The sequence below is a fragment of the Trifolium pratense genome, linkage group LG4, assembly GCF_020283565.1.
Source record: "Trifolium pratense cultivar HEN17-A07 linkage group LG4, ARS_RC_1.1, whole genome shotgun sequence".
In the NCBI taxonomy this organism is placed as follows: Eukaryota; Viridiplantae; Streptophyta; class Magnoliopsida; order Fabales; family Fabaceae; genus Trifolium; species Trifolium pratense.
Window position 1 is genome coordinate 53484821 of NC_060062.1, and position 22145 is coordinate 53506965.

At 35.8% G+C, this 22145-nt stretch overlaps 1 protein-coding gene and 1 long non-coding RNA gene across 5 annotated transcripts; both read left to right on the forward strand.

Moving 5' to 3' along the window:
• The first annotated feature begins 10309 nt into the window (after positions 1 to 10309).
• On the forward strand, positions 10310 to 15993 carry LOC123922906. The gene is made up of 6 exons (XM_045975566.1): positions 10310 to 10663; positions 10804 to 10963; positions 11486 to 11629; positions 11747 to 11932; positions 12008 to 12244; positions 15893 to 15993. Exons 1-6 carry the CDS (start codon positions 10310 to 10312, stop codon positions 15991 to 15993), a joined length of 1182 nt encoding a protein of 393 aa, XP_045831522.1.
• Positions 15994 to 18705: 2712 nt separating this feature from the next.
• Positions 18706 to 21797, forward strand: LOC123924462. Of its 4 annotated transcripts, none has more exons than XR_006814724.1 (6): positions 18706 to 19825; positions 19911 to 19959; positions 20343 to 20716; positions 20856 to 20930; positions 21100 to 21243; positions 21332 to 21797. It is a non-coding gene; the product is annotated as an uncharacterized LOC123924462 (long non-coding RNA). The 4 variants fall into 4 exon arrangements; XR_006814726.1 differs by having other exon boundaries at positions 18745 to 19086; positions 19465 to 19825; positions 20343 to 20930; XR_006814725.1 differs by having other exon boundaries at positions 18745 to 19086; positions 19479 to 19825; positions 20343 to 20930.
• The last annotated feature ends 348 nt before the right edge of the window (positions 21798 to 22145 follow it).

A 22145-nucleotide genomic window follows, 5' to 3' on the forward strand; every position in this document is an offset into this window, starting at 1 on the left:
AGATAGTTGTGCAACCACTAATCTAAACACAATGTATGAGTATGACCACAAACCGTTTTCATAGTGACATGACAATTTATGGATTACCAACTTATTTTGGTAGATGCAATAGGATTCATTCGAAATGTATAAACACATCTTTAATATCTATCTTATATTTACATTATTATTATTATTATTATTATTATTATTTTGTTGTTGTTGATATTATTATTATAATTTCATAATACTTATTGTTTCAATTTATACGAATGATTTTTCAACATTATAATATAAAATACTGTATAATACCCGTGCATCGCACGGATGTGGACTAGTAGTGATTAGATTCATGACTCTGGTATGGATCTGGATTTGCTGCAGTGCATTTTGTACGCAGTTTCACGCGGTTTTCGATCTCGGCCGTTAGATTAAAATCTGACAGTTCAAATTATATATTACTAAAATCAATTGTTTATAATCTAAATCATTCATTTATGATCGGACGGCTGAGATCCAAAACCGCATGAAACTGCGTAAAAGTTTTAGTGCACGAAATCCTGTCTAACACCAACATCGGTATAAATGATGAATTTACGGTACCATACCGATTAATCCACCGTTTCGCACCGATTAGATTGAATATCAGGAATAAAAGACATGGAAAGTATATATGTTTATCTTTTTGCGTGAATTTTGCATCTTTTTGATATGGCATCTTTTTTATGTGACACAAGTTTGATTTAAATTTTACCTTGCTTAGAAAAATGGAGGTTGAACACTTTATAAGTGTGATAACATATAAAAACTACTGTATTATCTCTTACCAAAAAAACTACTGTATTATCGAATTTGACATTTATATTAATTTGAAACTTATTGGAGCAAAGATAAACCAACTTAACTCATACTCAAATATCGAATATGAAAAAAATCATACAGGGCATAACAACCATTAATAAATTTTATTTTATCTATTTTTTTTACTAACATTAGAAAGTAGTCTTGACAATCGACCAACTCCTTGTATTTACAAAGATTGGACAAAATATTATTAGCAAAAACATTAACTTTTTTGAAAAAAAAAATAAAATAAAATACACAAAATAATAAAATGAACAAAAAAATTTAAAATGAATAATAACTCAAAACAACAACAACAACAATGATAATAATAATAATAATAATAATAATAATAATAATAACAATAATAATAATAATAATAATAATAATAATAATAATAATAATAATAATAATAATAATAATTACAAATTGTACCCCACATTAAATTGATGTAAGTGGATGATGTGGCTAAATAAAAGGTTTTCATTGGTTTGTGGATTAGGGTTTAAATAGGCAATTCCACAACTATCTAGGATTTATATATATAGATATAGACAAGGGATCCATTGACTATAGGAGTAAGTCTTCATTGACTTACTCCGCTTAATAACTCGATATCGCCATTATATTTCTCCAATCAAACCGTTGAATTCAAAGATCTTATTGAGTAGATCAACTCCACAAATTTTTATAAAAATTCAAAATATGTAGTTATGTATTCAGACCATTGAAATTCAACAGTTTTTTTTTTAAAGTTTATCGTAAAGTTGTCAAAAAAAAGTATCAAACAGTTTTGAATTTTTAAAAAAATTTGTGAAGTTGACCTACTCAATGAGATATTTGAATTCAATGGTTGGATTGAAGAAATATAATGCCGATGTCGAGTTATTAAGCGGAGTAAGTCAATGAAGACTTACTTCTGAAGTCAATATATATATATATATATACACACACTAAAAATTATAAGTTTTTTTTACATAAAATAATATATAATTATATCTATTAATGGTTGAAAGGTAAATAAATATTAAACATTACAAACTAATGATATTAAAAAAATGGAAATATAAATAATATTGAAATATTAAAATCTTCGTTGGATGCAATAATAATAATAATAATAAATATTATAAAAAATAATATAAATTTATCCGTTGTTTTTTTTAAAGAAAATACCAGATGTTCTTAAATAATAAAAAATCATATATTTTACGGGATATATAATAATATTATAATATTTGAATCTTGTAAAAAGAAAATATTTGCTTAAAAAAATGTTGAAAATTTAAGTTGAAAGATTTGATGCATACTTTGATTTATTGTGGGACATGATTAGTGATTACATTTATGTAAAAGATACATTTGCAAATATTAAAAAGTAGGGTTTAATATAGAAAACTTAATAAAGAAACAAAATCTGCATTAAATATTTGTCACTTGTTAACCACCTCAGCCGTGTACCGGTACACATCCACATAATATGTGTACCGAAGTGTTCACCTCTTTTTTATAACCATCTGTATTAGAATGTCCACTACCCATTTCAGTCGTAGTATGTGTTGGCGCAGCAAGAAGCATCAAACACACACACTGCACAATTTGCATAGGCTCAAGGCAAGCCTATGAGCATGAACTCTGTTTCGAGCAACTGTGCTTCGAAATAGATGAGTGAAATTCGAATGAGGAAGAAAAATACTCTAGATTGCTAATGAAGAGAAAAGAAAAATTTTATTCTTCCACTAATTATGAGCCATGTAAAAGTTGTATTACAAGTGATACACATGATCCTTATTTATACAATCTAAAAGCACACTTGCTTTGAAAGTAAGTAACAAACTAACTAACTTGGTTGTAACTAACTCACTTAGTTATAGTTGTAACCAACTTTATTAACAAACTAAAACTATCATCCAACTAACTAAGTATCAAATCAGTTGAGAATTATATCACAATATGTGACCCGCTTGACCTTAAATTTATTATTTCTCGCCCAAAATGAGCAAAAAATGCTTCACCTTTTAATCCCTTGAACAAGGAGGCTGGCCAGTATCCAACTATTATTCCAGGTCCAAATCTAAGCCACCAATTACCAGTCTTTGTATCCTATAAAAAAATAAAATCAATGTAACACACTTTTGTTTTGTGATAAAATTATATTACTAAAACATAGAATATATATTGTGTAAAAAAAACATAGAATATATAATCATTAATTAATACTATATCCGTCCCTATATATATATATATATAGGGGGCATATCATATGAGAATGCCTTTTATATATGAGAATGACGAGAATAAATTATAACTGTTAGATTGAAAAGGAAAAGTTGAGATTAAAACACAACTTTAATAGTCATATGCAACAAATCCTAATTTCCCTAATTTCCTAACTTCTCTCATTCTTTCTTCCACGCGTATATTCACTTGCTTGGTAAACAAGCTAACTAGAGTAACTAACTGAAGTTAGTTACTAACTAACCAACAAACCAAAAGTAGTTACAACAACCTGTTATAACTAACAAACTAACAACTATCATGCAAAACAAGTAACTAACTAAACAGAGGGACAAATGTTACATCATCTGGTACAACATCTTGTGCAACTAATTGAATTGTTCTTCAACACTCCCCTTCAATTCAATCTCTCTGCTTTCACAATACCCAACATGTTCCTTAGCTCTTTAAACCTGTCAGCCAATGCACAAAAGTTTTTGAATACAAAAAATACTTCACTCTTCTCTTTCAGCAGATAAATCCAAACTTTTCCAGTGAATTCATCAACACAAGTCATAAAGTACATGCTACCTCCTAGAGTTGAAGTTTCAATTGGCCTACATACATCAGAATGGACTACATCAAGTGGCTGTTTTGACCTAGAGTACACTGAATTCTTGAAAGAATTTCTGGGCTGCTTAGTTACAAAGCATCCTTAAGTAATCAAACTTGAAAAACACTGAATTTTAGGAGTGCAGCTTTGCTCCTTTTAGGGAGGCTCCTTTTATTCCTTTTCTATTTGTAGATGAGTGACATGTGTATTAAAAAGATCAAATAGCTATGATTTAATAGGTATAATTAAGCATTTGTTTTAAGAATATGTTGGGTTTTTGTATATTGGCTACATTTTGCAAAAACATATTTTAGCCAAATGTTGAGACAAATGTGCTGACCCCAAGTGTTGTGACAAATGTTGGTACACTTTGGAACAACACCTGACTCTGTATCTGCGCGCCAGCTAGATGTTATTATTTTCTACTCAATCTCTTGAAGATCTGTTTGAAGAATTGTTTCAAGGTTTCTTACAGAGGAAGGCGCACGTGTTTAATGTGTTTCATGAGGCAGCCAAACCCTAGTTTTATTTTCCAAAGGAATTATATTTTTGGAAAATATATTTTTGTGTTTCAAAAATATAACTATTGTTTTCAAAAATATATCACTGCTGCCGCAATTCTAGAAGCCCTAATTTTGTCTTGAAGCCCAAGTCATTCTACTACTATAAATACGAAGGCAAGCATATGGGTTCAAGCATCTAAAATCGTGTTATTACAAAGCGTGAGTTTTAGGGATTTTAGAGTGTTAATTGTGAGCCTTTCTTGTGTCTCATTGATGCAAGCTTAGGACCTGAGTTTATTGAGTTGTAAGTGTGAACTTCTCCTAAGCTTTGAAGTACGGAGATTGTTCTATTGTATTGTGTGGTTTACTCGCAAGCTTTTAAGCAAGAGTGAATCCTAGTTTCTTAGGAGTGTGTCTCCACCTGTTGTGATTGTGAAATTGAATAACAACGCTGTCTGTGTTGTTAAGGTGGGAATTGGGACGGGGTCTCATATCTAGGAGTTCCTAGGTAGAAGTGTCATTGGGTAGTGATTAAGTGAGAAGTTGTAAACGGGTGAGTTTAACTTCGAAGTAATACTGCTGATAGTGGACTTCATTCCTGGATTGGTATCCCCCATAGTAGGCTTTAGGCTGAACTGGGTTAACAACTCCTGTGTGTTATTTACTTTACTGTTTGTATTGTTTTATGTTATTTGCTCTGTTTATAGACAAGTGTTGGCGCACCGGTAACAACATCTGTCTGCAACAGACAAGTGTTGATACACCTTGATCAACACCTGTCCATTGTGTGCCAGGAATTTCAATTGGCATCAGAGCAGGCACCCTGTTCTAAATTTTAGGGTGAGCTCCAGGGAAATCGTTTCTGGCAAGGATGGACAAAGAAGGAGGGTTTGTTACCAGACCACCTCTTCTGGTTGGTGCTTCAAACTATGACTATTGGAAGTCCCGCATGATGGCCTTTCTAAAACAAATTGATAGCAAGACATGGAAAGCAATTCTGAGAGGGTGGACTCCACCTGTGAAGATGGACAAAGATGGTAAACCAACTCTTGAGTTGAAATCTGCTGAAGAATGGTCCAAAGAAGAGGATGAGCTTGCTCTTGCTAACTCAAAAGCATTATACGCACTATATAATGGTGTTGACAAGCACATATTCAGACTCATCAAAAAGTGTGTCTCAGCCAAGGAAGCTTGGACAATTCTTGAGACTGTTCATGAAGGTACCTCTAAAGTGAAGCTGTCAAAACTACAACTCCTAACCACTAAGTTTGAGAATCTAAGAATGAATGATGATGAAACCATTCAGGATTTTCACATGACCATACTTGATTTTGATAATCAATTTGATGCCTTGGGAGAAAAGATACCTGAAGAAAAGCTGGTAAGAAAAATGCTTAGGTCTTTACCTAAGAAGTTTGACATGAAAGTCACAGCTATAGAAGAGGCAAAGGATATCACAGATATGAAGCTGGATGAACTGGTTGGCTCGTTACAAACTTATGAGGTAGCTATAAATGAAAAGATGGATAAGAAAAACAAAAGCATTGCTTTTGTCTCAAATGCTGAGGAAGAAGATCAACAGAGTGACACAGAGTCTGAAAATAGCATCTCTGATGCAATGTTTCTTTTGGGAAAACAATTTAATAAGGTGCTAAAGAGAATGGACAAACGCTCTAAGACAAGTGCAGCTGACACTGGTCGCAACACTTACAGGAATTTCAGAAAACCTGTAACAGATGAGAAATCAGCTCCAAATAAAGGTGTTCAATGCCATGAATGTGAGGGGTATGGTCACATTAGAAGTCAATGTGGGACCTTCCTGAAGAAACAGAAGAAGGGGTTAACTGTAACTTGGTCAGATGAAGATTCTGAGGGAGAAGCTGATACTGCAAAGGCTATACATGCATTGACAAGTGTATGTACATCTGACACTGAATCATGTGAGGAAGAACTGACCTTTGATGAGCTTGCTAAATCATATAAAAAACTGTGTCTGAAGAGTGCAGAAGTCTGCAGAGTCTCTGAAGAGCAAAAAGAAACAATTACTAAGTTGCAAACTGAGAGAGCTGATAATCTGTCAAGAATCTCTGAATTTAGTACTAAATGGGAAGATAGTTTAAAGATCATTGAGGAACAGAAGGCAACTATCATCAACTTAGAAGCAGACAAGATCAAACAACTGACTGAGATAGCCCATCTGAATGAAGAGGTAACTGAATTAAACACTCATCTTGAGAATTTAAAGAAGCATGTTCTTAGGCTATTCAAAGGAAGTGATTTAGATGAAATCCTGGAAACTTTGCCTGCTCCTAGTAGATCCAAAACAGGCATTGGATATGAATACAAAAATGTTAATAGGATTATGGATTACAACAAAGAAGGGAAATATATGCCTGAGATAAGTAAACAATCTTCTCCAAAAATGCATGACAGGATGTCGCCACACTTGGCTCCTAGACAGCAGAGACAAGTGTTACCACATGTGGCACCACATCAGCAAAGATGGCAGAGACCTAGATTTATACCTAGACCCAGAAGCAGGTACCACTCATAGAGATGTCATCACTGTGGAAGAAAGGGGCACATAAGGCCTTACTGCTACAAATTGTATGGGTATCCAAGTGAAACTCCTCAAGAGTCTGATCCATCCATTACTAAAACAAGGATGGAATGGAAGCAAAAAGATGATACAACCAATACCAAGGAGTATACAGCCGAAAGCAGTGGGAAAAGTCTGATTGCCCATACGTCACTCAGAGCCTCATCAAAAGAAGATTGGTACTTTGATAGTGGTTGTTCCAGACACATGACTGGTGTTGAAAAGTATTTGGAAGAGGTAAAATCCTATGCCACAAGTTTTGTGACATTTGGAGATGGAGCAAAGGGGGAAATCAAAGGTATTGGAAGACTGATTGACCATGGTCTACCAAAACTTGAAAATGTTCTCCTTGTAAAAGGACTAACTGCCAATCTAATCAGTATAAGCCAACTATGTGATCAAGGCATGAAAGTCAACTTTACAAAAAATGAATGTCTGGTCAGCAATAATGAAGGAGACATCCTTATGAGGGGTGTTAGATCAAAAGACAACTGCTACTTGTGGATCCCTCTTGAAGAAGCTAATGTATCTACATGTCTCTTAACTAAAAATGAAGAGGTTAAGCTGTGGCATCAAAAATTAGGACACCTTAACCTGAAGAGCATGAAGAGAGTCATATCAGAAGAAGCTGTCAGAGGACTACCAAGTTTACAGATACAGGAAGGCAATATCTGTGGTGAATGTCAGATTGGGAAGCAAACCAAAGTGTCGCACCAGAAGTTGCAACACTTGTCCACCTCTAGAGTTCTTGAGTTACTACACATGGATCTGATGGGGCCCATACAAGTTGAGAGTCTTGGAGGTAAGAAATATGTTCTTGTTGTTGTTGATGACTTCTCTAGATATACTTGGGTCAATTTCATTAGGGAAAAATCTGAGACTTTTGAAGAATTCAAAAATCTTTGCTTACAACTTCAAAAAGAGAAAGATTGTGGTATTGTAAGAATCAGAAGTGACCATGGTAAGGAGTTTGAAAACTCTAAATTTGCTGACTTTTGTGCTGCTGAAGGAATAACTCATGAATTTTCTTCACCAATTACACCTCAACAAAATGGTGTGGTTGAAAGAAAGAACAGAACCTTACATGAATCTGCTAGAGTGATGTTGCATGCCAAAAATGTTCCTTACAAGTTCTGGGCTGAAGCCATGAATACAGCATGTTACATTCACAATAGAGTAACATTAAGAAAAGGTACTGCTACAACATTGTATGAACTATGGAAGAATAGGAAGCCTACTGTAAAATATTTCCATGTGTTTGGGTCAAAATGTTATATTTTGGCAGATAGAGAACCTAGGAGAAAATTGGACCCCAAAAGTGATGAGGGGATATTTTTAGGTTACTCAACCAACAGCAGAGCCTACAGAGTTTTTAACTCCAGAACAAGAACTATGATGGAATCAATTAATGTTGTTGTTGATGATAGTGAAACAACAAGTGCAGATCCAGCTGAAGAGACAGATGTCATAACACCTGTCCCAACACCAGATGATAATCAAACTGAACCTGAACCTGATCAACATTCTGAATCTACTACAGAGGTTCCTAGACCAAACAAGGGACCATCTACTAGAACACAGAAGAATCATCCTCTGGAACTTGTCATTGGAAATCCAAATCAAGGAATTGCAACAAGAAGATCAAAAGAAGCAATCTCCAATTCATGTTTCATATCAAAGATTGAACCAAAGAATGTTAAAGAAGCTTTGACTGATGAATACTGGATCAATGCTATGCAGGATGAACTAACTCAGTTCAAAAGAAGTGAGGTATGGGATCTAGTACCTAGACCAGATGGTATAAATGTTATTGGTACAAAGTGGGTGTACAAGAACAAAACTGATGAAAATGGTGACATTACTAGAAATAAAGCCAGACTTGTAGCACAAGGATACACCCAGATAGAAGGAGTAGACTTTGATGAAACTTTTGCTCCAGTTGCTCGCTTGGAGTCCGTAAGATTACTCTTGGCTGTGGCATGCATCTTAAAATTCAAGCTATACCAAATGGATGTAAAAAGTGCATTCCTAAATGGCTATCTAAATGAAGAGGTATATGTTGAACAACCAAAAGGGTTTGTAGATCCAAGCTTTCCTAACCATGTTTACAAACTAAAGAAAGCACTCTATGGATTGAAACAAGCCCCTAGAGCATGGTATGAAAGACTGACTGAATTCCTTGTCAGCCATGGATACAAGAAAGGTGGTAATGATAAAACCCTGTTTGTAAGAGAAGAGAAAGGGAAGCTAATGATAGCTCAGATATATGTGGATGATATTGTATTTGGTGGAATGTCGCGACAAATGGTGGAACATTTTGTGCATCAAATGCAATCTGAATTGGAAATGAGTCTTGTAGGTGAGCTAACTTATTTTTTAGGTCTTCAGGTCAAACAAATGGAAGACACCATATTTATCTCTCAAGAAAAATATGCAAGAAACATTGTGAAGAAATTTGGAATGGAAGGTGGTAGTCACAAAAGGACACCTGCACCTACACACTTGAAGCTTACCAAAGATGAGAAAGGGATTGATGTGGATCAAAGTCTCTACAGAAGTATGATTGATAGCTTGCTATATCTCACAGCTAGCAGGCCTGATATCATGTTTGCAGTTGGTGTTTGTGCTAGATATCAATCTGAACCCAAGATGAGTCATCTGACTCAAGTAAAGAGGATCTTCAAATATGTCAATGGAACATGTGGCTATGGAATTTTATACTCTCATGGTAATGATTCTACCTTAGTTGGATATTGTGATGCAGATTGGGCTGGAAGTGCTGATGATAGAAAGAGCACCTCTAGTGCATGTTTCTTCTTGGGAAACAATCTAGTATCTTGGTTTAGTAAGAAGCAGAATAGTGTGTCTCTATCAACAGCTGAGGCAGAATATATAGCAGCTGGGAGTAGTTGCTCTCAATTGTTATGGATGAGACAAATGTTGAAGGAGTATAGTGTTGAGCAAGATGTCATGACACTTTACTGTGATAATCTGAGTGCTATCAATATCTCTAAGAATCCTATTCAGCATAGTAGGACTAAGCACATTGATATACGTCATCACTTTATAAGAGAGCTTGTGGAAGAAAAAATTGTTACACTTGAGCACATTGCATCTGAAGAACAATTAGCAGACATTTTTACAAAAGCTTTGGACGCAAGTCAATTTGAAAAATTGAGGGGCAAATTAGGAATTTGCCTTTTTGAAAATCAATAGCAGTTACTGCATGAAGAGCGTGCAGCAGTTGATTTCTCTCTCCCACTTTTGGTGCACGCTAACTTAAGGGAGTTATTATTGGTTTTTCAAAACCAACCTATCTTCACGCAAACTTCTCACCTTCCTCTCTCTTTCACGCAAATCAACTCAACTTCAACTTTGTGCCTTCTCATAGAACGTTCAACTTCCATCTTCTTCAAACACAAACTTCACCTCACTTCAGTCACGATGTCTGATTCTGCAAAATCTTCACCAAACAAGACAGATGCTGTTCCATCGCTACCACAAGTGGTAATCGATGCTGTTCCTCTCAACACCATACCTTTCACAAGTCCAACGATGAGGAGAAAATCAGTTGCAAAGAAAGATAAATCATCCCGAACAAGTACAAATCCTACATCTCCCTCCGCTTCAATTAAGAAAACAAAGAAGAAGAGCAAGAAATCGCGAACTGAATCGAGAAGGGCCTACACAATGTCTGAACTGCATGTTGATCCACTTCCATCAAGTGATGTTGCTACTTCTGTCCCTAATCCTGCAGAAAGGAATGTTGACACATCTGGTAAGAATTCTCTTAATTTAGGTCTTAATGTTCCAAATCCTGCTGAAACCCTAGGTTTAAAGGACCCTGCTGTGTCTGAAAAATTGGGGAAAAATGTTCCTAACCCCCTACTGTTGTTGATGCTAATATTGGTGCTTCCACTGAGACCAATGATGTTGTTGCTGATGAGTCTCTCAAGAAAACTGCTCCTGAGACTCATGTTGCGCCAAGTGTTGCAACACATGGCGCTGCGCCAAATGTTGTGCCCGATGTTACCACATCTTTGGCACAGGAAAATATTGAGGACCATTCCGAGTCTGATGAGAGTCCTCAACCTAAGTCTGCTGATAAAGACACTTCTGCTGATAAGGTTGTTAATGAAAATCCTGAGGTTATAATTGTTAATGAAATAACTATGAGTGAAAAGTCTATTCCTGCAAATTCTGAAGCTAGTGTGGCTAGGAGGACTAGAAGTAGGGCTGGTAAAGGTGTAGAGACTGCTAACACACCTGTCCAAACACCCAAACCTTCTAAGGCTAGAAAAGATACTGTTAAAAAGCCTCTTTATGGACCTCCCAAACCTGTCAGTAAGGTGATTCCTAGGACTGAAACTAAGAAAAGAAAAGCTCCACCAACTAGTGATTCTGATTTTGAACCAGAGACAGATGTTGCTGCATCTGGCAGCATATCTAGGAAGAGTGTAGGAAGAAAGAAGGTTCCCCAATCTGTTCCCTATGCTCCATTAGATAATGTTTCATTCCATCTGGAAAATGGGTCTGCAAGATGGAAATTTGTGTATCACAGGAGGTTAGCTCTGGAGAGGAATCTTAAAGATGATATCCTTCAATGTTCGAGTGTTGTTGAAGCTCTTGAGTATGCAGGTTTGATGAAAACTGTGGTTGGTTTGGACAAGTGCTATGACAGGCTTGTCAAAGAGTTTTTGATTAATGTGGCTGACAACTGTAATGATCCAGCAAGTCCTGAATACAGGCAAGTTTTTGTTCGTGGAAAGTGTGTAAAATTCTCACCAACTGTGATTAACCAATATTTGCAAAGAAGTTCTGATGAGGTGGCTGCTCTAAAAGTCACAGATAATGAGGTCTGCAAGGTCCTCACAGGTGGCAGGATTAAGGTATGGCCAAGCAAGGCAAAATTGGCTGCAACTTCTCTCTCTCCATTTTATGCTGTTTTGAATAGGATAGCTGCACACAATTGGGTCCCTACAACCCATTCAGGTGATGTAGCCAGAGGATTGGGAAAGTTCATATATGCTGTGGGTACAAAAGCAAAATTTGATTATGGGGCATATTTCTTCCAAGAAACCTTAAGCCATGCCCTGACTTATGCTGTTGAGAAGCCAGTTGCTCTTCCTACTCTGTTATGCAATATCATCCTTGAGCAACACCCAGATATTCTGAGAAGTACTGATGTTTCTTGTAAAAGGAAAGGGGTGTTGGTTATTGAGCAGAGACTGCTGGATGGGACAAATGCTGCAGCAGGTGTTGGCACATCTGTCCAAGCTGGTGTACTCTCTAGGAAGCAGATGATTGCTGATCTGACTGAGGCTAGCAGAGCCCTTGAGGCAAGAAAATTGAAAATTGATCGTGTGATAGAGGCCCTCAAGGTTGAGGAAGCTGCTGAGAATGCTGAGGGTGAGCCTGATGGACAAGAAGGTGAAGAAACTCGTGGCTCTGATGATGACACTGAGGATTTGGAGGAGGACTCTGATGAAAGTTCTTCTATCTGATTTCTGATGTTTCTCTTATATTTTTCTGATGTACTTTTGGTATTTCTCTTTTGTTCCTTTTATGGGCAAGGCCCTGGATTTCTAGCACCTGCGTGTGCCTATGGTCTGTAATATGTGCACACTGATATTCTCTTGTCTGGTTCTCTATGTTTTCCTATGCATGATGTTTGTCTAAATTGTGGCTAAAAAGGGGGAGTAGTGTGTGTGTGTGACAAGTGTGTGGACAGATGTTCTCACATCTGGTGACTGTTTCTGTGCTAATGTTCGTATGCTCGTATTGAGGGGGAGTGTGAGTAATATGCATGTATTGAGGGGGAGTAGTGATATTCTTTCTCTATCTGATGTGTGTATGCATAAATTCAGGGGGAGTGTGAGTGATATTATCTCTTGATCGCCTGAATATGTTTGATGACAAGTGTTGTGCCAAATGTTATGGCACCTGACTAATGAGTCCACTATCCATTATGACTGAGAATTTATTTTTCTCAGATGTTTATGGGAATTTATTTTTCCCTGATGTTCTTATGATGAATGGATGCGCTTTAACTACTATGGGAGTTTATTTCTCCCTTGTGTTGTTCCATGAGGCTAGTTGTGTTTTTATTCCGCTGTTGCATTGCCTCTGATACTACTTAATTCTCTTGGAAGTAGTTTTATTATGTGTTACTTTCTTTCCTAGTTGTGTGATCATGTTGACTTGAAGGAAAAGTGATACTGTATCTCTCTATACACTGGTCTAATATTGTTTTAGCCAAAATTTGCCAAAGGGGGAGATTGTTGGGTTTTTGTATATTGGCTACATTTTGCAAAAACATATTTTAGCCAAATGTTGAGACAAATGTGCTGACCCCAAGTGTTGTGACAAATGTTGGTACACTTTGGAACAACACCTGACTCTGTATCTGCGCGCCAGCTAGATGTTATTATTTTCTACTCAATCTCTTGAAGATCTATTTGAAGAATTGTTTCAAGGTTTCTTACAGAGGAAGGCGCACGTGTTTAATGTGTTTCATGAGGCAGCCAAACCCTAGTTTTATTTTCCAAAGGAATTATATTTTTGGAAAATATATTTTTGTGTTTCAAAAATATAACTATTGTTTTCAAAAATATATCACTGCTGCCGCAATTCTAGAAGCCCTAATTTTGTCTTGAAGCCCAAGTCATTCTACTACTATAAATACGAAGGCAAGCATATGGGTTCAAGCATCTAAAATCGTGTTATTACAAAGCGTGAGTTTTAGGGATTTTAGAGTGTTAATTGTGAGTCTTTCTTGTGTCTCATTGATGCAAGCTTAGGACCTGAGTTTATTGAGTTGTAAGTGTGAACTTCTCCTAAGCTTTGAAGTACGGAGATTGTTCTATTGTATTGTGTGGTTTACTCGCAAGCTTTTAAGCAAGAGTGAATCCTAGTTTCTTAGGAGTGTGTCTCCACCTGTTGTGATTGTGAAATTGAATAACAACGCTGTCTGTGTTGTTAAGGTGGGAATTGGGACGGGGTCTCATATCTAGGAGTTCCTAGGTAGAAGTGTCATTGGGTAGTGATTAAGTGAGAAGTTGTAAACGGGTGAGTTTAACTTCGAAGTAATACTGCTGATAGTGGACTTCATTCCTGGATTGGTATCCCCAGAGTAGGCTTTAGGCTGAACTTGGTTAACAACTCCTGTGTGTTATTTACTTTACTGTTTGTATTGTTTTATGTTATTTGCTCTGTTTATAGATAAGTGTTGGCGCACCGGTAACAACATCTGTCTGCAACAGACAAGTGTTGATACACCTTGATCAACACCTGTCCACTGTGTGCCAGGAATTTCAGAATAAAAATTAAAAATAAAATAGGAACGCAGATCTTCTTCCTCCCATCACTCAGCTTAGCTTCCTTTCCTTTACCTCTCGGCGCCGCCGCCCCTCTTTGGCAATTCTAGCGGCGACTTTCTTCATCCCATCTACTTCACCCACCGTCTTGTCGTCGTTCTTGTGTCTCTCCGTCGCAGCATCTCACTGTTTTGGTGTATCTCCCTTGCTGCATCTTGTAACACCCGAACCCATTATTTAAGTAATTCTACCTTTATTAAATCTTTTTCAAAATACCCAACGGAAAATTACGATTTAATTTATGGAATATTAGTTCTAGGTATTACACTCCTCTACCAAAATAATACTAATGTAGTTAATTAGTAAAATGCTTGTTTATACAAATCTTTGAATTAAATAATGTATTTATTGATTATACAAAACACCCTAGACAATAACTTTATATACAATATAAAACCCTTTTCCCGTGTCACAATCATAGCGGAGCTTCACAGACGACTCAACACCGATAAACATATAACCTGTGAAATCTGGTCCCAAACCAGTCAAATACACAAAATGGAGAGTTAGATAACATAATCAAATATACAGTGTAAGTAAACAATACTTAAACACTACATCACGATTCACACATATTCATAAACCATAAATATACATCACTATTCACCATTCAATTATAAGTTTCAATACCACTATAATCAAACATCAATCGATCGAATAACAATTAGCACACTTAGCCAAAATTATGCGTCACATACCAATTATCACATAATTGCACATATATCCTAATGCATTCTAATGCTTCAACTTCATGCCATGTCATCCTAGACATATCTAATGCATGTGGTACCATCGTCTTTATTAGAGTATCTCACCTCTAATATCCTTCTTTATCGGATAAATATAATCTGATATCCTTCTTTATTGGAATATCCAATATCCCTAATATAATTCATGAATGCATGTATGTTTTCATGAATATTCTAAAATCAACAATCACATTTAGCATTAAGCTCATCATTTATAAATGTGGAGCAATATCCAAAATTTCGTCTTTATTAAGATAACATTATACCTTAATATACGTCTTTATCGAATAACATAATTCGATATCCTTCTTTATTAGAATAACATAATCCTAATATCCTTCTTTATTAAGTTGATTAACTCCTTAATATACTTCTTTTGACATTTAAACAAAAATCATCAACACAATAAAAACAATCATATTCCACAAATATAATCAACAATTCATCACAATACAATTAATCATGGTTATAAACACCTAATTGTATGTTAGAACACCCCACTCACATATTACAAGTGCCGTAATGCACTTAAAACAGTTAACAAAAAGTTGTTGTCCAGTGCAGTTCGCTGAGCAAACAGTAGCGAGCTATAGCGAACCTGCCCTGTTCGCTGAGCGAAGGCCTGGCGAGCTGTGGTGAACCACACTAGTGGACCATTTGGTCCTGGCGAGCCGTGGCGAGCAGTGGCAAAGGCCTCCTGTCCGGGATGTTCAAACCTTGCGTTTTTTACCCAAATTCACCCAAAAATCCCATTTTTCATGGTATAAACCCCAAATAAGTTTATATTCAAGTACACAACACATATATGAACATAAAAGGACGGTTCATTTCACCGATCTACAACATATACATCGAAAAAGTAGTAATTTACCACTTTTGAACAAAAAGCTCAAGAACACACAAATCTTGCTCAAACATAAACAAATACCCAATTTCACCCCACAAATTCGTTCTTACTACATGTTAAAAGTATATTAAACATGTTTTAATCATTATAATTCACTTTTGTTTAGAAAAGATCCCTCAACCCAAAACGAAAATGAGTGAAAGAGTTTGGGAATGGAGGAATCCACATCCTCCCCTCTTTATGACCACTCATGAATATGCAATCTAACTCTCGTACCTTAATCCGACGAAAGCTCGACAATTTGCTCTTGATCCCTCTAGCTCAAGCTTGCCCTAGCTCTCCTCTTGCTCTCCCTTCTCTCTTCCTCCTCTTCAAAATCACAAAATGTGACACTTTCTCTCTCTAAGGGCTATAAATAGCGCCCCCCTCTCATGAGACAAGGTTCATTGGGCCTCAAGCCCACTAACTTGACCCAACTCTCGTTAACTCTCACTAACTCGCGCGTTAACTAAAACTCTCGATAAATAACTTAAAGTTATTATCTTACTTAAAATCACGTCACCAAATAATTAAACACTTAAATAGTGAATAATAAATTTGGGTCGTTACAACTCTCCCTCACTTAAAAGATTTTCGCCCTCGAAAATTACGCGACTAAAACAACTCCGGATAACTCCTTTATCCGACCCTCCAATAAAACGCTACACATCACTAAGTTTGACAAAATTAGTTTATCCCATCCAACACAATTTTTGCCTATTTATCAACAAGAGATCAAGGACGGCTAGTTCCTCAATTTGTCGATAGATAGTCAACAATCATGATATCGGCATAAATCATTCTTATCAAACCGCTAAAACATCCACTTCGCACGAAACATCCATAGACTCACATTCTACGACCTCACAACGTTACCCCAAATCCTATAAGTCTCTGATTCCCTCATGAATCACTTAACCGTGTTACATAACTTATTCATATCGGATCTTATTCCAAACATATCACTCGATAATTCAATTCTAACATTCACTTGATGACCAACATTCTCAAATCTTCCTTGACACATCCTAGAAATTATCGTTTCTAACCGTCAAATTCCTTTTCTCACATATCTCCAATCATTGAGTCAAATCTCAATACGACTATTCTATTCCCAAGTAATCTCTCAACCAACATTTGCATTCCTCAACGCAACATTTTCCAATACCACTTCTCCTTAATCCCTTAGCAATTCGCTACTTCAAAATTAGGCTACTGCCTAAATTTGGTTCTCCAAACAATCATAACTTCTATTTCGTTGATTCCAAAACAACATCTTCAATTCGCCCACAATCCATCAATCCAAGTTCCCCATCATCTAGCATTGCAACAAGCATACTCTTATCTGTTTATTCACTCATCGACTTCTTATTCACCTTCGACCTCTACCAATCATCATCTCTCTATGGATAGCTATCTTTAAACTCTTCCTTAGTACATTCGATGCCAAAATTAAACTCATGAATTTAATCCTCAAAAACTCCAATACTCGTCATACGATCTAACTTTATCCATTAAATTCTAATATAAGGTACAAGGCCTTTCCAATATCAACTCTTTGTCTTAGTATTCTTACTAATGACTCCCTGTCTACTCCCAACATGACATTTCTAGAAAATTTCCAAAAATTCTCGTCCAAAATACATCTTAAGTTTATTCCTCGAATCACTATCGTTCCGTCGTCCACAATAATATCATACTACACCAACTACTACGATGCATTTAACAACACTAGTCTCTACCAACTCTTCCAATCCATGAATTCAAATTTCCTAGTAAATACTTACTCACTCTTATCTTGTGGCACTACAAAATGCTCTCCGACACTTACCTTAGGCATCGCCTTCAACTCATTACTATATGTGCTCAAACACAACATCTACTCATATGTGTGGTAATCCTTTTCGCAAACTCTCACCTAACACAAGTCACTTCCAACATGACCTCCTATTACTCATTCTCTGCACGTTCTTCAACAGCTAACTTTATTATTTCTAATCATTCTAAGACGTTACTACTCACTTAGCTTCATCTCAACCTCCAAGACTCTACGTTCTCGTTCAACATGTGACACCAATTGTCCGGTCATTATCCAAATCCAATTACTCTTTCTTCGACAAGACTATCACAAAATCCTTCGAATCGTTATCCTACTTCCATCTTCGAACAAACTCGATTATTCATACAATCCTTACTTCCAATGATTCGACAATCATACTCATCCTATCACAATGCCTCTTAATTCCATTCGAATCTCATTTGAGAATTCACTTCTTTTTCCTTGATTAATTAACACTAACGGTTCACTAATCTTCACGTCTATTTCTCTAAGCTTCTCAAACCTCTTCTAGAAATCACCTCGCACACTAGGCTTAAAACTCCGAATTGTTCAACAAATTCAACCTACTACCATATGCACGACTCACGTAAAACTTCTTACTTAAGCATCCGCTACAACATCCGATCCACTTGGATGACAACTTACTTCAAAATCATCGCCCCTCAAGAATCCTAATCACTTCCTCTTCCTCATATTCGACTCCTTCCGATCAAACAGGTACTTCAACCTTGGTCCAAAAAAAATGATGCCTTCATACTTTTAGTGCAACACACAATCTCCAACCGTTCCGAATACTCTTCATCTCACTTAACCAATCTCACTAACGCCCCTACGGCGAAACACTTGGTCTGAAACCTTCTCTTCTAGTAGTTTCTCACAACTTGTTGCTCCCATTCATTCCACTTCGAACAATGATGGCGTATTTCACAAGTGTACGAAATCGTGCTAGTAATATATTTAAAACTGTAAGACCGAGTGTCGAACTCAAGGATCGCGTTATACTATTGAATTGTGATTTTTACTCGATTGAACAAAAGGTTTCAGTTTGTTTGGTTGCAATAGCAATAATAATAACAACGAAAATTACTTTGAAATTTGATAATAATAAAAATCTCAGGGATGAGTATCCTTTGGGTTCTAACACTACAAGAAAAAAGGAATATCACGACAGGCAAACTGCAGCGGTTGCATTCTAGCCGTCGTCGCTTTTCCCTTTTGTGGCAGTTACTGTAGCAGTTCCTTTCCGCCGTCGCATTTTTCCCCTTTTTGCATCTTATCTCTTTAATCTACCCAAACCCAAACACTTCATTAACCCAAATCCCTAATCGATTTCAGTTTTCCTTCTCGTCTCAGATCTGTACTCTTCGAACCCAAATCGATTTCAGTTCGTCAAACCCAAATCACTTCATGCCTCAGATCTTCGATTTCTCTCTTCACACACCTTGAATCCCTAATAAATTTCGAAATTTCCCTATCTCACGGTTTGCTTAACTTCGAAATTTCGATTCATTATGTCTTCTCAACGCTCTCTGCTTTCTCTGATTTTGTTTTCATTGTAAATAGTGAGTTGGTTGATTTCATTGTGATTTTGTGCATATACGTAGTTATTCGAACCACCTATATGTGGGTTTTCTATGATTGCTTGATTTCTAACAGTTGCATTTTGTTTGTACTAACTTTTGCTTGATTTTGTCACTTTGTTCTTATATTGGTGTTTACTATTTTTTGCTTTTGTTTCTAGTTGTGTAACAAGATTTCTAAACCCCTATTTATGTTGTTTCTAAACTTGCATCGGTTAATTGCTAAAGCGTAATATTTATGAACATCTATGAACTCTGATTTTGATGTGTTTGTTGGAGTGAATTTGAATTAGGGGTTGAATCATGATGATGGAGTGTTGTGTTTGGGATTACACCTTTTCAGTTTCTCCAAATGAAAGATTTTTATAAGTTTGGCGTGTGTATTGCAAAAAGTGATTATTTATAGTTCCAGTCACCATGGCATTGTTCCTCTTTGTATATGCTCCTTATTAGATTCTTAATAGTTTTAAATGAATTTTCACTTTGAATTTGAAAAATTTGACAAGGTTGCTGCATGTTAAGTTGAGACAGCTTTATGCAAGATTTGCTTCAAATTTTGGAACTGATTCTTAGAAGAGTGATTCTGGCAAGAGGAACCCCAACAACCAAATGCTTGGAAGGCCTGTGAGTTGCAATGGAGGTATAGTACTTTGTATGTAATTGTATAATCATTCTTGTTAATTATTGTAATAAGACTTCACCTGATTGGTTTTGCCATTTTGCAGGCTTGCAATGGCTTTGCAGTAACTTATGTTCCATTAGATGACACTCTTGGTATGTCTTTTCTTCCTTCTCGGCCTTGTTTGGATTAAAATCTTAATTAAGCAATTACCATATAAGTTCTTACGTATAAGCTAGTTTATAGTAAAAGATAAATAAACTCAAATTATATTCATATATAAGCTATCTTGAAGAGTTTATAGAAATAAACTAAAAACAACTTATGAACATGTCATAAGTTTCTTCCATAATTAAGCTCTCACAAAGACACAAAAAGTCTCGTAAATACTTATGATAGTAGAAAACCTCAAATAAGTTAATCCAAACAACACAATGTGATTTGTTTTATCATTTCAAACATATCCTCTGAAGAAGCTTTGGTCAAAAACAAGAGGATAGTTTAATGACTTTATTTAACATTTGTTTATGCTTAACAGGTCCTTATGCTGTGGAGTTTATCATAAACCATGCTGAAGTTTCAATTGCATTTCTACAAGAAAATAAGATCCCATCAGTATGTGCTAGTTCTTTCTTTGAGCTTAATGTTTTGTTTTCACTATTGAAATATGAATTGTCTTCCACATTTAATTGTTCTACTGTTTAAATCTTCTGAGATAGAAATAAGCATCTATCTTTTTATTTCTTCCTAAACTAACATTTATTTTCATCGATTTTGTCATGTCTTGATCACTGTTCTTTAAATCTCAAAAGTAGGTCAAGCATTATTGTCTTATTTACTCACAGTCCAGATTTTGTCATGTCTTGCTTTACCTGAATCATCTTTGAACTTTTCTCGCTATGACGGTATCAGGTCAGTGGTTGACTCCCCATGTAACCCCCCTCTCTCTCTCCCTCCATATACACACACAACTGAACACAGTGTTTTGTTGTGTTCTTATTTTCATTGATAAATAATTTTGTTTGGCTTGGATCCATTTTCTCTATTCTAGATATGGAAACAAGTTTACGCTGATTAGTTGGACTCTCTCTTTGGAGATTCCTAAGCCAGAGGATTAAGCTCTAAGGTACACTCCTTTCAATCTTAATTTCAAATTTGGCTGGAAGAATTTTGGTAGCCTTACGTATTATACAAATGCCTATACAAAAGAAATGATCTAATTTGCTTAAAAATGAAAGTCCAATTTGACACGGGTTGCTAATATTTAGTTGGCTTTCTATTTTTTTCATTTTCAGGTGACAACGAGAGGTTTGGGATCTATAAGAAGACGTTTTATGTGAGTTAATGTGTTACAAGCAATAACCGCTACAAGTAATAGCTTTAAGGAGGCACTAAATCAAAATAATATCTTCATTTCCCTTGAGCTGCTAATAAAATTGGTAGGCATTTGCATATATTTCTTTTGGCATCATTGCACATTAGTGATGCCTATAGTATTTATTGTTTCATATTCTTTGACATTTGCAGGTAGAAAGAAAACTGATCTTTTGGCTAAATATGTTGGTGACTTCATGACTATAAGTATTTTTCATTTTTCTTATTGGCTAGATTTTTATCTCATACTTCTGATTTTATGTGAACTGGATAAGTTAGGTTGAGGTTTCCATTACTGGTATTCAACTTCACCAACAAATATGAGGTGCTCGTCATATTGTCACAAAGCTAGTAGTCATGGAGTTGCATATGGGAAATGAAGCAGGTCATGGAGATGCATATTTTTAATTTTAGTGTTTACCAAAGAAGAATAGATACTTAGATATCATAATTTTGCTTTGTTTGTTATTAAGTTTGAACCATTAGCAAACTTAGTATTTTGATACTTAAAGTAGTCATGCATATAGATTGTTATGCTGAATTTTTGCACTATGTATGTAAAGCTACTGGAGCTCATTTGTATTCGAATTTAATGTATGAAATTCCATTTAAATTTGAATAGTTATTTTATTTTGAATGCATGTTATTTTTCTATATTTTGGTCAATATTATTTTTCCATTGATGATCAATAATTAGGAGTAAAGAAAAAAAATTGGTTTAAACAAAACAACATTTAAAAAATTAGGGAAACAAAAAAAAAAACAAATAGCGGCGGTTTTAACCGACGCTAAAAGCTCAAAAAACTGGAATAATAAATTCAAAAAGTGGCGGTTACGACAGCCGTAAATACCATAAAACCGACGCTAACATCCTACCGGCGGTTATTCCGACGGTTTGCTATAACCGTCGCTGTATGACCTAGCGACGCCGCTTGTTGCAGCGGACGCTCAACCGCTGCAGTAAGCA